Genomic DNA, 23778 nt, shown 5'->3' with positions numbered 1-23778 from the left:
ACTTCACAAGAGCGTCAAAATGTTCATCACCAGACACACATGTAACATCCTCCCGTCATCCTCCAGTGTGCTCGTGTTGTGACAGAGGATGCTGACTGTGTGGGTATGTGTCATTATGTGTGTGTTTCAGTTTTCATTTTCACCTGTTAGCTTTCATTTGGTTGACGGAGCGAAACGAGGAGAGATGCCTGTCAGCTCTGAACCCGGTGACTCGCCGTGACGTCACTTGTTATGATCCCCAGACTGTGTGTGTGTGTTTGTGTGTGATTTCTATGCTCATTTACTTTATATAAGTTCAATTTAGCTTTGCCCTATCTGCCCTCCGTATCCTGGAATGCACGTCTGGTGTAAATGTGTGATGGTGGCGGGGAGGGGGGGGTGACCGCCACTAGCTACTACTCCCCCTCCCACGCCTCCTCAGCGCCTGGCAACTGTTTCATTGGTTCACGCCGGGTCCCTGAGACACCAGTCTGCTCGGTGATTAGAGGCTAGGGGGGGTCTGACGGCGTGCCATTGGCTGGCCTCGACGCGCCGGGGAGGAAGCAGCCAGTCACCTGCTGCATCCTACCAAGTGTGTTAGTGTGTTGTCTTTTTGAGAAATGAGGGACAGCAGATCCACAAACAGCATTGTCTGCAGAAAAAAAAGCCATCACTACAAAAAGCAAGGATCCGCTCCGGGGGTTAGAGTGGGGGGAGTCTGTGCCAACGTGGAGTGAGTCATGCCGGCGGGGGGGGGTAGGTTGGGTGGGGGGGTTAGAGGGATGAAGAAAGAAGGGGGGAGGCAGGGTGATTAGGGGAGGTGAGGTAATGCCTCAGACCAGAGATGATGTCATCACACAGCAGACAATACACACACATGCTTACCTCTGCTGGCATGCCGTGTGAATGAATGAACGATGAGAGAATTCCATTGACCACGACACAATGACTTACGATCAATAGCCGGGCTGTGAATAATGTACCAAGCAATAATTCTTCCAGCGCGGAGAAAGGAAATTAAAAAGGTCAGACGGGTGATATTTTTTGGCACAAAGTCGAACTGTTATTCCGGCTTCTCTGATTTTATTTTTATAGGGCTTTTTTGTGTTTTTTCTGTTATTTTCCAACCACCAGCATCACCATCTCTCTTTCTGTCTCCTGCTCTCACTCTGTCTGCCACCTTTAAGTAGAGCAGTAGCCTTGTGGGCCAACAGTGCCACATTTGCGGCGGGTGATAGCTGACACTGTTTGACAGCAACACACACAGACACACCACCGCCAGACCACTCTCTGACCCTACACCCCCACAATTCCCAAGAGTTAGATACAACCACAAAATAACTAATATCAAATGCTCATTAAGCTCTCCAGCACACTTGGATTACTTAGGATGAATACCTCCATTAAACTGTATACTATTAAATATAGATAAACCAATAATCCTCATAGCTGCGAAGTGTAAAATCACACATGTTAAAAAGGAACCTGACCTTACACAATGAAAACACCCTGCATGCTCCCGACATGGGTACAAATAACCGAATGGCTCTGTTCTCAGTTTGATAGTGGATCTCTTCGTAAAGAGGGGCATGGATCCACACATTGAAAAAAGGAAAGAGGGTAAGACTTGACTGAGTTAAAGCTCTTAAAAAATGAATAGACATTGGCAATTCAAAGAAAGAGCAAACTGGTTTTGCTCAGCAGTCAGTTTATTTGAATAATTTAGAATATTATTTTAAGTGATAAACTCTTTAGAATGTTATATTGTTCTCAAAAATGTAAGCCGGTTTTCTTTAACAAAAACATTATTGTGCTTTTCAAGATCTACCAAAAGTATGACACCTACACAAACCCTTTAAAAACAAAACAAGAACGAGGGTAAACACACACTTGATGAAAACAAATGAGACAAAGAGATAGAGGAGGGGTGGGACGTTGATTATAATTTCATTCACAGCTCATCAAAGGATACCTTTTATATGCTTTGATGGGGTTGTTTTCATATGAGCAAGAAAGGGTTTACAAAAATAAGTAATTTAGCTGAAACCTAGATTTTTCTGTGATGCTATGAAGCCACACATTTAAAATAACATACTTATAGATTTACATTTTAATGAACTGCATGTAATGGCTAGGGGGATTTCTATATGCTTTATTTTAATTGGTAAATAACATATTGGGGCAAGTGGAAAATAATTGGCATCTCACAATATTTAACTGAAGAAGTCATCACTGTCTTATCTTTACTTGGCCACTTTCAATCGCTTACCTTAAGTGCCTTTGATGACATTCATAAAGACCGGCGGTTACTCTATGATTCAAGAGCTGTCACTATATGTCAAAGCAATTTCAGATATTTTTGACAGCTCTTAAATACCACATGCCACAGCTCAATAGACTCCTATTACACTGTGAAGAGTTCCCATAGATTTCCCTGCTAACTTAGTCATAACAAAGAAAATATTACAAATTAATCAAAAATGCCTGCCTGACTTCAAATATGTGATGTGACGGTAATGATGTAGTGCGCTCAAAAAAAAATCTACTTTACTAAATCTAATTCGCTTTTGAGAAATGATGTTGTGTTTTTTTCTTAGTTACACTATGCTGATCTAGAGATTTTGAAGGGCATCACGATGTCCGTGCAGAAATCAGTGGAATTGAACATTGGCGGTACATATGTCTGGGGACGTGGTGTGGATGGTTAAAGGAGCAGCTGACAGAAGGGATGCTGGGTAACTGGTGCTGGATCAGAGTCATGGATTAAGGCATCAGGAGCAGGATGACTCACCCACAGCTTTGAGAAGTTCCCCTCTGCTGTAAACCTCTTTGCTCCCCCACAGCCAACCAGCATGGTGTGATGTGATGGTCAGACTGTCAACCCCTCCTCCTTTCACTTGCTAAATTTATCCTCCTCTTGTCTCCAAACCACCACCCCCCCTCCCCTCTAAAACGATGACATCACCTCTGCTCTCCTAATAAATCATTCTGCCACATTTCTCCTTCCTGGCATTTTTTAATCCACCACAAAGCAACTATACTTTCAGGCTCTGATAGGATGTCTGAAACAAGGTGCTTTACAGGTCGCTGCTTTGACACCATCAGCATCTTTTGAAAGTATTAACAATACAATGGATTACATAACTACTTAAAAAATATATAATGTTGTCCCATAAATATTTCGGATAAATGTTGTAATTGTCGTTTTTTATATAATATTCAAAGCCTCTGTTATAATGATAAAATAATAGAAGAAAAAATGCAAGTTCACCCTTTTTTAAGAAGCAATGAATATTCTTAACAATCAAATTAAGACAATACAAAAGAAAACCTGATAGTGTTAACCTAGTTGCCTAATAAACTATCGTGCAAAGCCAACAAGGATTCACTTATATATCAAATTCCACTTTTAGGTCACTGAGCATCTTGTTGACAACAATGAGTCACAACTTGATCTCTGACAGTCTGTAATTGTTCGCAGACAAACGAAAGCTGTGAAGGTTGAATCGGGATTAGGCTCAGCTTTTTGCAATGATGTCATCCTCGCTGCCCCCCTGCCGTGAGCGACTGATAGTACACCCAGAAACACACACACACACACACTCCAAGGTTTTTTTAATACCCAGGTTAATTACTTAGGCTCTTAGATGTGTAATGGTCTAAAGGAGGCTAAAGCTGCTGCTTTGTGGTCCGATGTGTGTCGGACACTGTTGTGTGTGTGTGTGGGTAAGATTTGTGCTTTTAACGATGTCTGTGCCAAAAAAAACGACTTTTTGAAACTGTTTAAATATTCCAGGAGGTTTGGTGTGTGTTTAAAAAACATTGCATCAGACCAAAGTAATACATGGAAAGTCGGGATGCACTGTATTAGTTTATTTTATTGTCATTACAATGTAAACTTGCAAAAATAAACACAGTTAGTCATGAGATTACATTTTGCTAACCTCCTTTTTTATTGGTTCCTTTTGTGTTCAGCTAAACTTGCAAACAATTGGCAATTGTTTTATCATTTATTTGAAGCAAACAAGCATGGTGTTGCAATTAAGCAGAATACTGAAAAAAATTCATGCCAGATTTAGCTGGGGAAGAGGGTCCATGGTTCGACCCACTTGACCCTGCACATGCCTTTGTTTTTAAATGTTTTATAACCAAGATGCACATTAAAAAAATCTTGGCATGTTGAACGTCAATCTACCAAATCCGTACCATTTCTTCTGTCAATGCTAATTGCTTTTCCAGCGCATAAACATCAACTCATTTTTGACACGTCAGTAACCAACTCTTAAAATCCCACCTGTTTGTCCCTGCAGGTGTTTGGCAATAAGATGATCATCCCTTCACTGGACGGTGCCTTGTTCCAGTGGAACCGGGACAGGGAGAGTATGGAGTCCGTGCCTTTCAGCGTGGAGTCCCTGCTGGATTCATCTTACCGGATCGGGGAGGATACCGTCCTGGTAGGGGGCAAATCTCTCACCACCTATGGCCTGGGGGCCTACAGTGGCAAGGTCAGTGAAATGACTTTAATTAAAGCTTGTGCTACGTGCATTTTAGATAATTTAATGATATCTTACTAACATTGTGAGTTATAGTAAACAATGTGTCCTTACCCATTATAATAACCCCCCTCATGTTTTTTGCCTCAGCTCCGGTACATCTGCTCTGCGGTGGGTTGCAGTCGCTGGGGGGAGGAGGAGATGCTGAGCGAAGACGTGCTCCTCCTGCAGCGCACTCAAAAGACTGTGCGAGCCATCAGGCCCCGATCAGGGATGGAGAAGTGAGTTTTATTCAATCAGCCAATCAGCCAATCAGCCTGTCACTGTCAGTCAGGGAATGTGACAGCAGATACTGTGTCCTGCGTGCTACTCCACAAAGGGAAACAGGCACCCCCTTGACTTTCTGTCAAAGGTCTTAAATAAAGTCAGTTAACCTTTTATCCACTGGAAGTTTTTTTTCCTGTTGCTTTACCACACTGACCAGATAGTTATGATATTATTCAATCTAGTTTCCTCTATTTCACACCAATTTGAAATCTGAACATGAAGTATTATACTTTATTTTTTTGACACTATTTCTACCATCTGCCTCTCAGCAGGCTGTGGCTAATTGAATATATTGCTTTTGTTTACATTGTCGTGTTTTAAACTATATAAAGTGACTATTTAGACCAATACTGTATATTTAAACACATTTTTCTGCATTATTATTATTCACTGGTACCAGTAGATTTGTCTGCTCTCTCTTCTCATAGCAAGTTGATATACCACCACTTTTGATCTTTAAATAAAACATTTCATGCCCTCAATGTTGCATCAATATGGAATCACTAATGGTATCAAATATAGATATTTAAGGTGTTATTTAATTTGTTTATTAAGTTGTGTACTATCACTGCTTATCCCAGGTGGAACTTCAGCGTTGGAAACTTTGAGCTGAAGCTCCTCCCTGAGACGTCTGGGATGAACTTCCTGGAGGGAGAGGTTGCTAGTGGCGACTGGAGGGAGAGTCAGCGAGTCATCACCGATGAACCAAAAGAGAGAGAGCAGACGAAGAACCAGCAGAACCAAAATCTGGACGTCGTCATCAAAGTGTCTGTTCCTGATTGGAAGGTCATGGCCTTCAGCACGGAGCCTGACGGACAGCTGGTCTGGGAACGTCAGGTGAGAGGAACACCTCTTCATCTGGGTTCAGTGCCATTTAAACTAGGCTTGTGGTTTATTTGCTCAAAATAAGTTAAATGTTGTACTTAATCAACTCTGCATCCCCTGTGTCCCGTAGTTCTGCACACCCATCGCTTCTGCTTGGCTGGTGGGCGGGGGTAAAGTCACACCCATCGCCCTGTTTGACGACAACGCCTACAGCAGCCAGTCGGAAATGGATGAGGACCAGGATGAGGAGGCAAAGAGGGCAAGAGGAGATGAAGAGTCCAGTGTTTACCTTGGTAAATGCATACACTGCATGCTTGTGCTTATTCCTAATGTGTGGTTGCAATATTTCCTATTTATGTGACAGTTGTTTATGATTAAGTACAATTCCTTTGCATTTGTTTCCTCAGGAATGTACCAGGGACAGCTTTACCTCCAGTCCTCAGTGAGGATCAGTGAAAAGTTCCCTTCCAAAGCTATCGGATCGGACATCATTCCACTACCCACGGTCAAGTGGAAGCCTCTCATCCGTAAGTAAACCTCCTTTTGCATAAGTATTGGCTCAATTCAGTTTGTATGGGCAACTTTTAGATTGAGAAAGTCCCCAAACACTGGTTTTATTATTTGTCTTTCAACACATAGTGATGCTATGTCTTGTTTACAAGAAATCTTTGAATAAATTATTAGTGTTTTCATCATTTCCCTTCATGTATGACTATCCTGCGATTATTAGTCTGACCTTTTGAGAACTTATTCATGTTGTCCTTGACACAGATTCCCCATCACGGACACCAGCCCTGGTCGGCTCTGATGAATTCGACAAGTGTCTGAATAATGACAAGTTCTCCCATGAAGAATACAGCAACGGAGCCCTGTCCATCCTTCAGTATCCATATGGTAAGAGCCTAATACTGTAAAAGAACACATTAAAGTCTCAAACACAAAGACATACTGTATTGGCACCTAAAAAAGTGAATTGGATGAGAGGGACAAAGTGAAGAAGATCCAACTTATTCTGACTTTGCCTCTCTGTAGATAACGGTTACTACTTCCCCTACACCAAGCGTTACCGGGGGAAACGTGACAGTGCCATAATCATTATAAATAAAGACGGGGCGGGAGGAGAGAGTCGTAGGAGGAAGGACCCCGTGCTGCTGCTGCCATGGTGGAAGGAGATCCTCGGCACCATCATCTTATGCATCGCCACCACCACTTATATCGTCCGAAAATTCTTCCACCCCCCCGCCCCGGTGGCCTATGTGAGGGTAAGACCACAGACACAGCCTGCACGAGACCCACATACAGACAGTGACTGCTGCTGGTTGTTCTTAGGTTGTCATGTAATGTTAATGTTAGACACAGTAGGCAACCATTTTAACCAGTGTGGAGTATTACAAACAGCTTACACATATGAGACCACGCATGATGATTAGAGAAGCAAAGATGCACAAACAATTTTGTAACTTTTCTTTAATTGAAAATTGAATTTCAAAAGTATGATGATAAAAAAAATGTACTCATACATTTGATTTTCTTCTCTGACTCAAACGAATCTCAAAATAAAAGTGCTTCAGGTTACTGCACTTGTAAAATCTTTAAAGATTTGTGATCATGATTGTAATTCGGTAAGGATAATGGCTTCCTGATGGGGAAATATTTGCACAACTAGTCAAAGAGAGATTATTGTTTCTTTCATCGACAACTAGTTAACATATTGTGTCCTTCCTGTCCTGCTTCTGCCCCTAAAAAGCAACGTAAGGAGTCGGAGACGCAGTGCCAGACCGACTGCAAGTTTGACCTTGATGTTGTGGAATCCAAAGAGCCGGTTGCTATGGAGACCCGTTCCAGCGAATATGTGTCCAGGTAAATCATCAACACGCTGCGATGCTGAAAGAAACCCCACATGTAAATACATGTTTCTATCATGACTCAGGAGAATGTGACAAAACCCTACTACTGTGCAGAGGAACTGATATCCTCACGCTTTAAAGTTACTCACTCTAACAAGGTAAGACTGGGCACTGTTACCATGGTGACCACCGGTCTTCCAGGCAGAGATCGGAGATAGGAGTTGTAGTTGAGCATGATTGGATAACTCAGCTGTTTGCCATCAAATGAAAATGACCTTGGCCCCCGCAGACCCCACCCAGCAGCATCTGCCACAGGGCCGGTGTCACTTTACATCACTGTCAGCACATTGTCAGAAGTTTTTGTTTGTTATTTTGGACACCCCAGATATGATCAGTAGCCGTTATTTATGGACTGTCACTGACCTCCTGTCGAGTGATCGATGGAGTTTGCATGTTTACAATCTTTAGCTGAAATTCTGCTCTAAACGCAAGAAAGAATCTGATTAAACTGCTTTTTCCCCCTGCTGTTGTCAACACCTGCACATCGTTTCATTTGATCCACCCCAAAATGACAAACACTCACCCTCCCCTTTCCTGCAGCTGAAATAAATGCAAATGTCTCTCGCCAAAGAAGTTTCCCAAAATAGAAGTGAAGCTGTTGCAGCAGCTGAGGCAGCCGTGAGTCAGGATCGTCAGGCTGGAGATAGAGATCAGGAACCACGGCCTGAATCACATATGTTCTAATAAGACAGCCCTCAATCCCCAGAGGAGCCCGAGGAGGGAGGCTGAGACAGTTTGTAGAGCAGCAGTTCCCAAACCTTATTTTAGACCACGGCATCCCGAGACAACTAACCTCAATATAACATGCTTACAGTACAACAATGCTCATAAAAATACTTTAAACCTTCATTAAATGCATGTACAAAATATGAGTAAATGGAATTGATAAAACCAAACTCATCTTCTCCAGGGCTAAGCCCAGCAGTGCATTAGTTACACTGCAGCAGCTATAGAGCCATTGTTGTAGCCCATTCTTTAAGTGGTGCTTTTTCTTCCAATGTCTCAGTAGTGTCCGTCTAGCTGTTAAATAAAAAACAATCCATCTTTTCAAAAGGAGGAACTGAGGATGAATGGTTTTCCACAGACGTTTTTACATAAGAGTTTTTTTTTGTGGTGAAGAATTATAAAAAAACTCGCAAACCATGTTTATTAAAAAATGTAAAAAAAATTAATACATAATAATAAATAAAAAATTGTTTGGTTAATACTCAAATCATCTTCCCTCCATTTTTGCAAGCTTTGTAAGTCTATTAATCTTTTAAGTTATTTTGTTTTTAATAGTGACGGGCATGTGTTTTTCTGTCAGCACTGCAATTTTTTTGAATTGGTTAAACTGTTGGTTACCTGCCAGCCTTTACAGGGATTTGGCTGGTATTAATTCCTTCCCTTTTAATAAATAGCCTGTTACCACTAAATAAGCCTCCGTGACCGCAGTGAATTGTATTTGACCAGGTCTTTTGAATTGTCAGGAATGTAGGTGATGACGCAGCTGCTTTCTTTCACCTGGATCAGAGTGATTCTTCAATGCCCATTAACAACCAAAGTGTCTTCTCCCCAGGTACCTGACTGATTTTGAGCCGGTGCAGTGCCTTGGCCGCGGGGGGTTCGGCGTTGTGTTTGAAGCCCGCAACCAAGTGGACGACTGCAACTACGCCATCAAAAGAATCCGTCTGCCCAACAGGTAGCGCCTCTCGCCGGTTACCACAGACCTCCCCGCTGCAGGCTATTAGCTCTTCCTTTATCTCTCTGTTCTTTAAAGCCCTTACACTGAGTTATGTAAGCGGAAACCTGCTTATCCACACACAGAGGCACTGACACTTCAGTATAAATATTAGCCATGCATTTATATTTAAACTGACAAGCGTGAAAATGTAGTGTTTTAGCCACAGCAGCTCTGTATTTATTTACATTTTAGCCCTTTTTTGACTGGAACATAAAGCATATCACTTTTTTTGTATTCCCATTGTTTTTGTTGATATCTTTATTGAGCCTTTTGGAATTAATACTGTTAAAGTGAGTTAGTGTGATGCAACAATTCCACATTGTTCCCACACACAAATCCTAAAAATGTTGAACTCCTAAACAATAAGGTGTCCTAAATGTGAATGAAACTCTGAATCTGAGTCTTCGTCACACAGGGAGCTGGCCCGTGAGAAGGTGATGCGAGAGGTGAAGGCCTTGGCCAAGCTGGAGCACCCGGGGATTATCCGGTACTTCAACGCCTGGCAGGAGAGCCCACCCGAGGGCTGGCAGGAGGAGATGGACCAGAGGTGGCTGAAGGATGCCAGGTAAGCCGGCGCTCTTAAACATTTTATCCTGTACGGTTCAGCGGGGCTAACATGGACAGATGAGGTGAGGTCAGCCATTAGTGATCTGGTGGTCATAGCTAGAAACGCCGTCACATGGTTAATGCAGTTAGGACCAGGTCATACAAATGATATTTCTGATTGATAGCAGATGGGATGTAGCTGGTTGAAATAATAAATCCTTAAGGATAAATATGTTCATTAAAATCTTTAGATCTAAATATATTTTATTTAGTGAGAAATATATGAAAAAATAATTGTTTAAATTAATTAAAGTCTACTTTAGCGTGATATCTCATCACAATATGGATCTTTAAATTGGACAAATAATGACTCCAGGTGGGTGGGGGGATGGGTGATTTATTTGGATGACGTTGGAGGCGATCTGCTCATCTCTTAGAATAATGGCATTTCTGACACACCACAAACTTCACATCGACTTGACATCGTCTCACGTCACTTGCGTATAATCCCCTGGCAACAGATGTTGCATTAAAAATGCATATTCGCACAAGAATGTTTGCAGCACTTAAAGTCTTGCTGTCTTCAACCCTTTTATTTAACTTTATTTGGGATGATTGTTGCCAAAAGAGGCACTAGGTGAATTGAGCTTGGGACAATTTGTCGCAAGAGATCCCCTCTGACTTCTATAAAGACATTGGTAGCCCAAAAACATCTGGATTAGTATTTTACAAACTGTTGTGTTATTTTAAAGCAGAGTTCATTTGAATGACATGATGGTAGTAACCCCACAACAACAACAACAACCCTCCTTTCTCTCTCAGCACCACTGACTGGCCAATGAGCTTTGTTGACCACATGGAGGTGCTGTCGGTCAAAGTCCCGGTGTCCAGCTCCGTGTCTCCGGTCCCGGGCCCTGCAGGAGACGCTTTGGAGGTCTCTTCCTCTCAGGCCATGCTCTCCAGCAGCACCGATGACGGAGACCTGTCCTTCCACCCGATGCTGGGACACGACACCCTGACGTCGGAGAGGGACAGCCAGGCCGACCCCGACGCCTCGGACACCCCCAACTCCTTCGAGCTGTGTCCCCCCCGAGGCCCCAGCGACTGCACCTCTTCCTCCTTCGACATCGTGTTCGAGGACTCGGGATGCGACCGAGATGCCGACGCAGAGACGGACTCGGTTTCCGGTGCAGCCAGTCGGAGTACGACGACGGAGAAAAACAGCTCGTCTTCATCACACACCAGGAACCAGCAGGAATCTGTCCCCACCACCTCTTCCTCTCCCCCCCGGCCAACATCACTCACCCTGGCTCTCCCCACAACACCTCCAGCCCCCCGGCCCCAGCCCTCTCCCAAGGTCAGTCAGTCATTCACTCAATCAGCTGTTATACAGTGGTGTCACAATCTTATGTTCATTATGACTGACCCTTCATTATTAATATGAATCAATACTATTGTACACGCAGGAATACTAGTTACAAGTATTCTTTATCTCAAGGAGAATGTTTTCTTTTTACCAATTTTAAAGATAAATAATGGTAGCTGCTGATGTTGATGTGTTTTGTGCAAATTAGCAATGACACATTAGTAAGAGTATTCATTATTAAACAGACATTTTCATAATTAAAACAAATATCAGCCTTTTTGCTCAAAATCGTACCAGCTATCATTTGGGACAAACAACTTCATCTACATTATCCTAATAAGGAAAAAACAACTCATGATGTTGGCCTGAGATGATTATAGTTCTGAATGATTGACACACTCCTTTTATGTAGTACTGAAACCTTGTGGCCCTGTCTCCAGGTGTACCTGTACATCCAGATGCAGCTCTGCAGGAAGGAGAACCTGAAGGACTGGATGGCTCAGCGCTGCCTCCCGGAGCAGAGGGAGCACAACCAGTGTCTGGACATCTTCCTCCAGATCGCTGAGGCTGTCGACTTCCTGCACAGCAAGGGGCTCATGCACAGAGACCTCAAGGTGAACACACACACACGCACACCTCACACAGTCCACTATACAGGCATAAGTCTATATGTATAAGAGCAGTTCAATAACATGTGTTGAATCTGCTTTAAAAACATTTTAAATCTTCTTAAAACAAAGTAATAGCACCATGAATATTGTTGAGTGACTGACGGTGTGTACTGCTCCATGCATTAGTAATGCTTTCTGCCTTCATGTTTAATGTTTGGTACATCTTGCATAACCTGTCGTCCCCATGGTTTCTCCAGCCCTCCAACATCTTCTTCACTCTGGACGACGTGGTGAAGGTGGGAGACTTCGGCCTGGTGACGGCCATGGACCAGGAGGAAGACGAGGACGAGCCAAGCGCCCTGACGCCGGCCCCGCTCCTGACCCGGCACACGGGCCAGGTCGGCACCAAGCTGTACATGAGCCCAGAACAGGTGAGCAAAGACAAGACTATGTGCGTACATAGCTTCATCTTGGAAACATTTAATGAGGCCACAGTGGGCCAGTGGATCAGGGAGATGTCTTCCTTCCTCTCTTTGGAGAAAATGACATACATTTTTAATGGAAAACAAGAGGCCTTTCATTTTATTTGGGATCCTATTATGCATTTTATGATAGCATTTAACTGTGAGGAAAAACCATTGCACTATTACCATTACCATTATGTGTTTGTATTTGTATAAACTGAAACTTGAATTTAATTATTATCATGTCAGTCGATTTGTTTTGTATTTAACTATTTAGTTTTGTCATGTTGTTTTTGCTTGTCTTTCAATCTGAAAATGAAAAAAGACAACAGCAAAAAAAGCTAAATAAGTTTCTTGCCTCTTCGAGACTTTACATCTCATATTGCATATTTTTCCTTTTTGTCCCGGCAGCTATCTGGAAACTCGTACTCTCACAAAGTGGACATTTACTCTCTGGGTCTGATCCTGTTTGAGCTGCTGTATCCCTTCAGGACCCAGATGGAGAGAGTAAGGGTGAGTCACAAACACGCGGCACATAATTACGTCCTAATTTTACTTCACTTTCTTCTCCTCGTATTTCGCTAAAAGGCTTGTAACTCCAAGCAAATTAGTGCTTTAGTCCATTTAAATCTATTTCTTTGTGTTTGTATTTGCCTGTCTAATACAGGGTTGCAAATTGGTTTGTGAAGCATTAACTCAATGAAAATCACATTAATAACAACAAAAGGCTTTGTAGGCAAAGCAAGACACACCAAAGGGAGGTCTGAACTGACAACGGGGTCATTAAACAAAAGCAAGTGTGTTTCTTGTATACATTTGTGTTGTAAGTAATATTTACCCAAACTGAGTTTAAAATAGAGAAGCAATTAAAATGACCAAACTGACAGCAAATATAAAAGGATATCATCCAATTTTTGACTTCAGTAGAATCCCCGCTGCTGCTATTTGTTTATCTGGAGAAGAGGGAGGCTTCCTAATGAGGCAGTTTATCTTTCTGTCTGCTCCTTATCCCGTTAATTATTCTGTATCGTCTGAGAAATCTGTTGGGGAAACTGTAACACATAATCACTGTTGTCATTTGAATGATCTTTGTTGTCGGTATAAATGGTTTCTTTGCCCTTGTGTGTGCCATCGACCGGGACTTCTTTGTCTCGCTAACAAAGGCTCTGATTATCTGCCGGCGCAGCTCCACTCACAGGTGTTTACCTCCTTTCTTCCAGACGCTGACAGAGGTGCGAGCCCTGCGCTTCCCTGATGTCTTCTCCAAAAACAACGTGCAGGAGGTGAGTGGCCGACTGCTGCCATCTAGTGGCGGAAAACACAAACTACTTGTGAATCTGGAAAATAAACTGTTGTGATCATTATCTGACAACAAGCTATGTACATGAACAAAGTGGCACACATCCAGGACTGTGAGAGTTAATGTTCATTATATGGGCTGTTCAAATGACCTTTACTCACCAACATTATCCACTTTGTGATTCAAATCTGCTGAGCTAATCCAATTAGGAGGTGTAGTTGGATTATTCCGCTCCTTCATTTACACAATATCAAGTTAAATATGTTAATATCTCATTTTACAATCTGAGGCAGTTGTATCAACATGATTTGTGAATCAAATATATATCCACAAACCCATTATCACTTGTTTATCCGTAACTATGTTCAAATGACATAAATATGTTCCTTACTACCACACCAGGCCCCGGCCTACTGCTTGGTGAAGGGTTGGTCTCTTTACCTTCTACCCCGGTTTACTGTGTAATGAGATTAACATAATCCCATAGCATTATCTAACACTGGACATACCCTCGCCCTGTTATCCCAGTATCCACCTTTACCTGTTGTGAGCTATTATTAGACGTCCTGTGTGTGAGTGCATATTTTTGTGTGTGTGTCTGTTAGGGATATGACGATTGAGGATTTGATCACAGATCGCATAAAAACCCGCAAAAAATTGACCTTGGTGCCAGGGGCGGATCTAGACAAATATTCATGGGATGGCAAGAGGGTGGCAGGAGATTTTGAGGGGTGGCATCCCCTGACAGAAGTATATGCTGATTTAAATCGCAATCATATCAATAGGCGCATTCACACTGCGGTACTTTTCCCACAAAGGTTCATGTGAACTCTTTAGTTCGCATGAACTAAGTACAGATCGCGTTCACACTGGAAAAAGTCCCTGGGGGCGGATTAGGCAAATGAAGCCGCTGACGTCACTTCTTCTTCTTCTGCTTTGGGCTTACTGGCAGGCCGCAAACCACTTCACGGCGTATACTTCCGCCCAAAGTCCCCGGAGTTGGGGACTGGCTTCAGTAGAAGCTGCTGGGACTCCCAGCAGCTTCTACTGAAGCCTTCCGAGTAAATCGCCCAGAACGCCGACACCTCCTCATCTCCACCGTTCCACCGCTCCCATGTTTTATTTTGTGTTGCCATAGTCTCTCTGCGTTTCTGCGCTGGGCTAATGCTAATAATGCTAATGCGAGGATAATAAAATGGCGGCTTCACAAAACTTTTTGGGAGTTTTACGGGGCGTGGTTTGCAATCCGCCCAGCCAATCAGAAATATAGCTCTTTTCTCACAAGAGAGCCGCACGAAAGTCCCTGCTCTCTAGCAGCTCTCTGCTCTCTAGCAGGGACTTTCGTGGGGGTAAAAAGGTTCACATGAACTAATTTTAGTACCGGCTCTTTTTGGTGTGAATGCGATAAAAGAGTTCACATGAACTAAGTTCACATGAACCTTTGTGGGAAAAGTACCGCAGTGTGAATGCGCCTAATCAATTAGGGGTGTAACGGTACACGTACCCGTACTGAAATTATTCGGTACGGGCCCTTCGGTTCGGTACACGTGTGTACCGAACGAATATAGCGTTAAACGTAAAAAATTGAGAACATGAACAACTTTCTGGAAGTAATCTATATCATAGAGCGACCAAGTCATTTCATTGGACGAGAGGCATACTATGAGAGCTGGTCACAGGGATGCGTTCAAATGTAGTCAGTAATTTGAGGAAATGGCGAACGCAGATAAAGTTGAGCTGAAAATCCTCCAGCATCATTGAAGTCTCCGGTTTGAGAACATTTTGGTTTCGCAGTTACGTACAAGGATGAAGGACAAAGACAGGTGGACCGAACCAAAGCTGTTTGTCGGCATTGTTCAACTAACATTGGTTACGCGGCTGGCAATACATCACACTCATTTGAAAAGGCATCACCCGAATGTGAATATCACCGGTACCAAAAGAAAAAAGACTGAAGTGCAAACCCAACTCCCACTAACATTTAAGCCTCCACCACTCGCAGAAAGTTCAGACCGAGCCAAAGCTATTACAAACGCCAAATATACTTATGTTGCCATGTTAGCAAAGCGCTACCTCGCTGTGTCTGCTACCTCTGTCCCTAGAGAGGGTGTTCTCCACAGCAGGAGACATTGTTAGTGCCAGCAGATCTGCCCTTTCAGCAAGCAATGTGGACAAGTACATGTTTCTTTAAACAACATGAAAATACAATGACAAGCAAGTCCTAATGTCAAACTGGCTGCTTAGGTGCTAGTACAGTAGGCTACAGTTCAAATACAGATTATTTCAGTTCATCGAAATGCTGCACCTTAATGTTTATTTTACTATATTTTGTATTTATTTGAATACATTAGTCACAGTTTAATAATAATTTAAAAAAAATATTTAATGTTTTGTGATAATTTTTTCTGCTGTACCGAAAACGTACCGAACCGAACCGTGACCTAAAAACTGAGGTACGTACCGAACTGAGATGTTTGTGAACCGTTACACCCCTACAATCAATGTTAACTTGGAAAGCCACAATATTAATATTTTAACTCAATCACATAGGTGATATTATTGTGGCACATCAGTAAAGCCTTACAAGGTGGCAGGCGTAATTTAATGAATTTTAACTGAACAATAACTGAATGAGTTTGTCTCACTCTTAGACCAGCAGGGGTACCAATCTATGCAGACTGCTGCAATAAGTATATTAATTAACTGTCTCATCGATGTTTGTCTGAATGAATATGATACTATTAACAATCATATTATTCCTATCAGCTGTCAATCACTGTTAATAAATAATAATAATAATAATAGATTTAATTTGTTAGCGTTTTTACAGGTGCTCAAAGTCGCTTTACAGATATAGTGAAGAACTGTTATGATTATTGAATAAACTATATTTTTTGGAGGAGTTAATGATGAATGTTCATCAAGATGCTTGCTCACCCTCCTTCAAATTTGAAAAACAAGTAATTATATCATTATTGATATACAGTTACAACCTGGACTTTACATCAGAAAGAACAAACATTAAAGAAGTGACTAACTGCATCAGTTAGGCTTAAAAAACGTGTATTCAGCTAAAACATCGCTGCAGCAGTTATTATCCAGTGGAAGGTCCTTACCTACTGGCCTAGTTCAATCAAAGTGGTTACTTTCTGTTGGCTGGGCAGTGTAGTTTTACACACCGTCTGATTTTACTTTCTCAGGACTTAAAACTGTTTTTTGGGGCAGACCCCCTCAAAGAAAAAAATATATACACGCATACAAGGTCATCATCTTAACAGTTTGTTATTCTCATCGAGTCATCCGTGAGCAGAGCAACAAGTTGGCATGTCTATTACAGCTGAATGCGGCGATTACTATTTTGTTCAGCAAAACGCCTCACAAATTTATTAAGATCAACAGCTGTAGTGCGTTTTGATTCAATGCTGAGTACAGCCAAACTTGACATTCTCTTCTCTGTCATTGTAGACCGCAACTACCTCATTCCTTCAGTGCTTGGGTCCGAAAGGCTTCTCGTTTTGCGCCGTCCCCACCTTCAAGTGAATTCGCCACCAATCATATTTCCACTCTCGCGCCAGGACCGGGGGAGGGGTTACATGACGTGCATATTGTGCTGTATTCACTTGCACTCGGACATTAGAGACTTTCTCTCATAAATGTCCGATGAGCCACAACTTTTCTTTCAAAACAAAGATGCCAACTGGGGTGGCAGCTGGGGTGGCAAGGCTATTGTTTAGGGTGGCAGTTACCACCCCATGCCACCCCGGTAGATCCGCCCCTGCTTGGTGCAGAGTCCTGCACGAGTCTGATTTTCAAGACCCGCTCCCGCCCCGCACCCGCGACGTGCAATACCGAACCCGCCCCGCTACCCGCACATATTGCCAATTAGTTCCGCAACCCGACCCGACCCGTCGGCACAAGATCTGCAACCCGACCCAAACCTGCATATATATGAGCAGTGAAAACGTGCAAATTATTAACACACGCAGTTGCATATTTGTCTCAAAAAGCGTGGGATGTTGGTTCTTTTCTCCATCTAGGAACCAAAAGCCTCCCAGACGTTGGATTTCGCTCTTGAGGAAGTGTTATTGAAAATGCTGTATTCTCCGCTAGAGAGCTTCACCTCAGCCATTTCGAATGTGGCGCGCTCAGCAGCAGATTGATGCGCTGCAGAGGTTATGATTATGTGCAGTCCCGCGGGGGAGAGGTCTGAGGATTTAAACATTAAACTAAATGATTATTATTTTAATATATTTATTATGCAACACCCGCGACCCGACCCGCATCATCTTTGTTTTACCCAGAACCGAATCCGGAAAAAAGCTTTTGAAAAAATACCACCCGCTAATCACTTTTTTTGCGGGTCACCCGTCGGGTACCCGATAAGTTTTTATGCGCGGGTACCCGACCCGATGCAGGACTCTGCCTTGGTGGCTTTCCATTACGAGGATAATTTTGAATATATTAATGAGTTACTTCAGGAAAAACTGCACAGCTCCCTATTATGGTAGCAAAGTGAAAAATGTAATGAAAAATAAACATCAATTATCATGACATTCACAATGATACAATTTTTGTATGTATCCTTTATTCAAGCATGTGTGGCAAATCTCATTTAAAATATCATTGTTTTGTTTTTCACTAACATTGATGGTCACTAGGGAATATGTTGTCCATCTTTAATGCAAGAAACAAAAGTCTTGTAAAAATATAAGGGAGTTTGATTTCAGTATGTTTAAGTTTTGAGCATATTTCTTATCAGACTAACATTGTGAATCACAATTAATTTGGCCATGATGGTTGCTAAATTACATTTTTAGATGGTCCCATGCCTAGTGTATGGATTTGTGTTTACATGAATCAAATGGATTAATCTAATGGATGATGATGATATAAGAAGTAGCACAACACTGTTCTTAAATCATCCCTGTCCTGTGTTTCCTCTCTCGTAGCTGAGTATGGTGCGCAGTATGCTGTCCTGGAGCCCCAGCGAGCGTCCCGAGGCAGCAGAGATCACAGGGACCCCCCTCTTCCAGGAGCTGGAGCTGCCATGGCGGGTGGTGGTGAGGCAGCGCTCCCGCACCTACAGCGCCTCGTCCATGGGCCGGCCGTCACGGCAGACATCGTCTACCTGAAAGCCCCAAAATAAAAAACCGCAATATGTAAACCCTCTGTCCCACGATCTCCATGTTCCCCTGCTGGTCTGCAGCCCCTCTGCAATCACACACTGCCTCAGACTTTATAGCCGAGTTTGACGAGTAAATGTGCAGGACTTTATATTTTTGTGCCCTGCACAGTAACTCTCCTTGGCACACTCACATGCAGTTACATATTCACACACCATTATGCTGCCCACGTTCCCAATTGTAATCACACTTGCAAGTGAAATATCTTTTTTAAAAGGAGCAGCCGTTCTTTAATGTTCTCGACCAGACTTGGCTCAAGCGGCACAGGCAAATAATTCTGAGTGGTTATTTTAAATGGCATTAAGTACCAGTATAGACGCAGCTTATAACCACAGAACATTAGAGCTAATTGGTTTTGAGATGTTTACCTGTTAAGCAAGCGGCATTTTCCTCACTCTGACTTCACAAACTCAATCATCTGGTACTCTGACATTATTTTGGATATCACTTGTTACCGGTCTGGCCCTGACGTGCCGCTTGCTCCCAACATTCAGCCAGTGTTCACTCACCCACGCTACACCTCAGGTATCAAAACCAAGAGGACACTCCAGAGGGGCCTTCGATGCTTGATCATCATCTGCCAGTGAGCAGCGCTGATCACTGGTGCGAGCACTATCTGGTGTTCTGACACCCTAAATGCCTGATATGGGAGACCAAAAAAAGACCGTCTTCTTTTTCCTATGTGTTTTTTTTAATCGAAAGAAGGTGATGTAGAGAAGAGTTTATGAATCCGGGTCATCAGATATGGTTTGCCTTTAGAATGAATGCTGAACCTCCTGTCTCTTTCCTGCATGTTCCTGATCGCACAGTGAAGGCGTGAGTTTGTTATCTTAAAGCCAGTACTTGGAAGCAGTTTTTTCTGTGTGTAAATTTACACAATGACTCTGAGGTGCTCAATCATTTTACAACACCTCGTCTTTGTACATATGAAGAAAAATCTGTTTATATCCTGTTCTTTCTTAAAACAGACGATACGTTTGATTAATCCTGTACATATTGTAAGGCTTGTAAATGGCTTTTTTCATGAGGCTACTGTAAGATAGTGTGATATACTGTGAGAGGGGGAGCAAAGAGGAGACGATCTCTGCCATTAATGGATAGCTGAATGTTATAGTGTGACCTCCAGAGACAGATAATGATGATGACGGTGGTCACCTCTACTCGCTATTTGAAATTATTCTCAGTGTTTGTCTTCATGTGTGTGGGGTCCCAAGTGGAAGGGGTTCACCCTGCTTTTAGCACCACAGTAGAGCCTGCAGGACCAGAGTGCCATTTGAAAGACAGTAAAGTGTACTTTTCAGTAACTAATAACTCACCTCACATGTTTGGGATTTGTGCTACTGTGCTCCAACCCCGTCCAGCTGGTGTTCCCGGTGAAGCACGACAAATACTGAGGTGTGCAGCCTTCCCATGATGAGGAAATCAGCATTTAGTCACAAACATGAAACTGTTTAATCCCCTTTACGTTGTCTCCTGGGGACCTGGACCTGATGTTGGTCATGTGATCCACACTAGCATTGTTTTATGTACATAACAAGTGCTGGGAGAGTCACATGACCTGTTTGTAACTTCACACACAAACTGCTAATTGTTATGTGCTTTCAATGATTGTACTTTTCTATGGATCTTCTCTTCTTTCGACTTTTTTATTTTAATAAGCGCAGTTCTTTTGATTATTCTGCAGGGTTTTGATTACTGTAAAGTCTTGACTGTGTTTGATACAGGAAGTCAAACTGAGGTTTGTTCATCCATCCATTCAGCCAATTGAAGATGAGTCATTTATTGTTGTTATATCTCTCCTTAAGGTTTAAATGCAGACTGTTCTCCCACAGTGATAAGGGTGGAAACTCCAGGGAAACTGGGAGGACAATTTCCATAACGGCATGTCCTCAAGTGAGAGGGGGAAGTGTGAAAACTCCTGCCACAAATTTAGACGAAATTTGCTCTTTGAACAACAGAATGTACTGTTACTTAAGTGTTGAGAATGTAGCACCTTTCGTTGAGTGTTTGTTATTTTAAAGATATTCATGCATCCATGATAAATTATTTTCTCCCACAAAAAAGGCTAAAAGGATCTTGGAAATGTTTTGTTTCCGTGAATAGAGGATTCATAATTTGAAGTTATATATATATATATATATATATGGATTTCCAACAGCAAAGAAGGAACCTTTCAAAGCTGTTAATGGCAAAACTTAATAAATAACATTATTAACACAAGTCAAGAATTGGAGTTAATAGAGATGTCCTTCTTTTCACTCAAACCAAGAAAACGTGATTATACTGTAGATTTTTCATTTTCATGCTTTGTTGAATTGTGTTTATCCTCCTTCCACTCCTGCCGTCCAGGTAGTTTTCAGGACCGTTTAATTGAAAGATATCCAACCCTTCCTTTGTCTCTCTGATGCCTCCGTCTGGATCTGTAGTTTTCTGTGCACAAACCCCATTCTTTTTTCATGTTAAATTGTAAATATGTTTATTTGCGTTATTTATGTTCTGACCGTGATCAATCCTTTTCGGGTTGGTGTTATTATGAATGCGCTTCATGCGATGGAGCGCGTTGGAATATGATGACTTCTTACAAGTCTAAATTTAATAAACTGTTCTATACCATTTTACAGTTTGGTGTCCTTGGTGTGCAGTCTGTGGGTTGGAGGTGGGCAGTTACATCATCATGACATGTATCACCTAAACCTCATAAGGCAAACAAAAACACTTAAAACTTTCATGAAACAGAAAAACATCTTTCTTTATCATCAGTCCAATGAATAATTCACATTGGTTTAGTGAGACTTTAAATGGTTGTATCAGTGGTTTATTCCACAATCACACAACCTGAATCATATTCAACAAACACTGAGTCAAGAAATTAGCAAAACATTCTCAATGATATAATGATAAATAACAGCATTTTTTATACTTGTTTTATGACGCAACAAACATGTTAATATTTATTCAAGAATTAAATGTTATGCTATGCAAATAGCATCCACAAAAAAGTCTTCTTCCTATTGAACATTGTAACTAAGCAAGTCCTCGGTATGTAACACAAAATACATGATCTTTAAAATATATTATAATAAAAGGAGTCAGAAAATAATAAAGTTAAACATGAACTTTAACTTTCTGTACTGTTAGTATTATTTTTGTGAGGGTTAATATATATGTAAACATTTAATTATACCAGCAAATATTTAGGTTTTGGAGGGACTTCACTTTCTGTATACAAAATGTGTATATTTTATAAATACCTCAACATCTACTGTAAATATAAAAAGGCAAATTAACTTGGTTAAGAATATGGACACACAAAAAACAGTATCTTGATCGGTCTTTACAGAAACCTTTACCTAGGTTTGTTTATTATTTAACAATGAATTACCCAACGAAAATATTAAAAAATAAAGTAAAAAAAAGGAATTGCTTTCTGATTTTCAAATTATAAGTTTACTTTTTATTTAACAATGAATGCACAAAGATGAAGGCAAGTTGAACACAGCAATACATACCCTTGTGTCTGAGTCATAGGTCTGAGTAGTGCAAGATAATACTACTACTAATAATAATACAATAATAATAACACAATATTTCAATATCAAATACAAAATAACATACTCGAACGTGCAAACAAATAAAAGTCAACAGGGAAGTAAAACAATACGTACGAATAACTAGTCTTCAATGTATTAACGTTTAAAGTCTGGCGCGCGCCGGGTGCCTCCCCCCGGTTGCGCATTTCCGTTACTACAACGTCACTTCTGGATGTCAATATGCGGCTTGGTGCGGCGCTGGGTAACGGCGGAACCTCTGGGAAGATGTAAACCAAGTAACCGGAGAAGACCAGCCTCAACGAACACAACTACCGTTATCCCCTTGGAAACCGTCCCTTAAGAACCACACCGACCGGCTGCGCGTTTAGTCGCTATCCCCCGAAGCACCGGAGCTCTCTCCTCAAAGCAGCCATCTTTTGTGGGAGAATGTACGGGGCGACGCGGCGGGCCTGCTCGGGCCGGACTCTGCTGATGCTGACAACCGTTCTCCTGCTCTCCGTTACCGGGCTGCTGTCCGGGCTGCCCAGCTCCACCGAGGCGAAGGAATGCGACAAACCGTGCATGAACGGGCAGTGCAACACCGCTACTGGAAAATGTGTGTGCTTCCCCGGCTGGGTAGGGGACCAATGCCAGCACTGCGGAGGGAGATTCAGGTACAGTGAGCCCCATAACGTTGCTTTTATCACCGAGACAACCGGCTGTGCATGTCTGCTGTGCTTTATGCAAAATGTGAGCGAGTGCAAACACAAGAACTGAAGAGTGGTGGTGCACACCTGAGACATTCAACGACTGCTGCTGCTGCTACTACCACCACTACTAGGCTAATACCACTAATACTCTAAGGCTTTGTTGTCATGTCCAATGCTTACAGTGAAGTTTGGTTAGTTTTGGAAATAAATGCAACATACTATACTTAACGAAATGAACTGGAGGGAGATTCAGGTACAGTGGATGTCTGCTTTGTGCAAAATGTTAGCAAGTGCAGCCACACTAATTGTAGTGCACACCTGAGACATTGAAATACTGCTGCTACTACTACTACTACTACTAGTATTACTACTACTACTACTACTACTTATACTACTACCACTACTAGGCTGCTACTACTACTAATATTACCAGCAGTTCAAATAGGTGAAATGCTAGCCTTCTTAAGCAATGCTACTTTTGATGCCAGTGATATGAATGTAATCTTCATTAGTGTCCACACATTGGCATTTAGTCATTTAGTCATTTAGTCATTTAGTCATTTAGTCATTTAGTCAGCCACATGTATGGCATTTAAACCAAAAGTGACATCAACAATGAACATGAAACAGAAAAGCTGTAACCACAGAACGTTTGGCATTTTTATAACAAAGAAAAACAAATCACTTGGGCATTAATCTGCAATCATGCGGTGCACTCTAACTCTTTATTTCTCTTACAACACAGACAGATATGTATTTCCAATGCAGGCGTGCCAGAACACAGACATGCTAGCTCATCACAAAACTGTTGCAA

General features: G+C 42.0%; 2 protein-coding genes across 2 annotated transcripts in view; both read left to right on the top strand.

Moving 5' to 3' along the window:
* The window catches only part of eif2ak3 (eukaryotic translation initiation factor 2-alpha kinase 3), a 35321-nt gene extending 13977 nt beyond the window's left edge, over positions 1-21344 (top strand). The window contains exons 3-18 of the mRNA XM_034235326.1: positions 4290-4484; positions 4623-4753; positions 5381-5636; positions 5755-5917; positions 6032-6151; positions 6396-6518; positions 6657-6886; positions 7372-7484; positions 9090-9212; positions 9670-9819; positions 10623-11157; positions 11607-11780; positions 12035-12208; positions 12653-12754; positions 13462-13524; positions 18491-21344. Of these exons, the coding sequence (XP_034091217.1) occupies positions 4290-4484; positions 4623-4753; positions 5381-5636; positions 5755-5917; positions 6032-6151; positions 6396-6518; positions 6657-6886; positions 7372-7484; positions 9090-9212; positions 9670-9819; positions 10623-11157; positions 11607-11780; positions 12035-12208; positions 12653-12754; positions 13462-13524; positions 18491-18673 (2835 nt within the window). The 3' untranslated portion in view covers positions 18674-21344. The remainder of the gene's footprint in view (positions 1-4289; positions 4485-4622; positions 4754-5380; positions 5637-5754; positions 5918-6031; positions 6152-6395; positions 6519-6656; positions 6887-7371; positions 7485-9089; positions 9213-9669; positions 9820-10622; positions 11158-11606; positions 11781-12034; positions 12209-12652; positions 12755-13461; positions 13525-18490) is intronic.
* Positions 21345-22486: 1142 nt separating this feature from the next.
* The window catches only part of atrn (attractin), a 166361-nt gene continuing 165069 nt past the window's right edge, over positions 22487-23778 (top strand). The window contains 2 exon segments of the mRNA XM_034235325.1: positions 22487-22568; positions 22571-22928. Coding sequence (XP_034091216.1) covers positions 22487-22568; positions 22571-22928 — 440 coding nt within the window.

This window comes from Gymnodraco acuticeps, unplaced genomic scaffold, assembly GCF_902827175.1.
Source record: "Gymnodraco acuticeps unplaced genomic scaffold, fGymAcu1.1, whole genome shotgun sequence".
Lineage (NCBI taxonomy): Eukaryota > Metazoa > Chordata > Actinopteri > Perciformes > Bathydraconidae > Gymnodraco > Gymnodraco acuticeps.
This window is presented reverse-complemented; position numbering and strand designations above follow the sequence as displayed.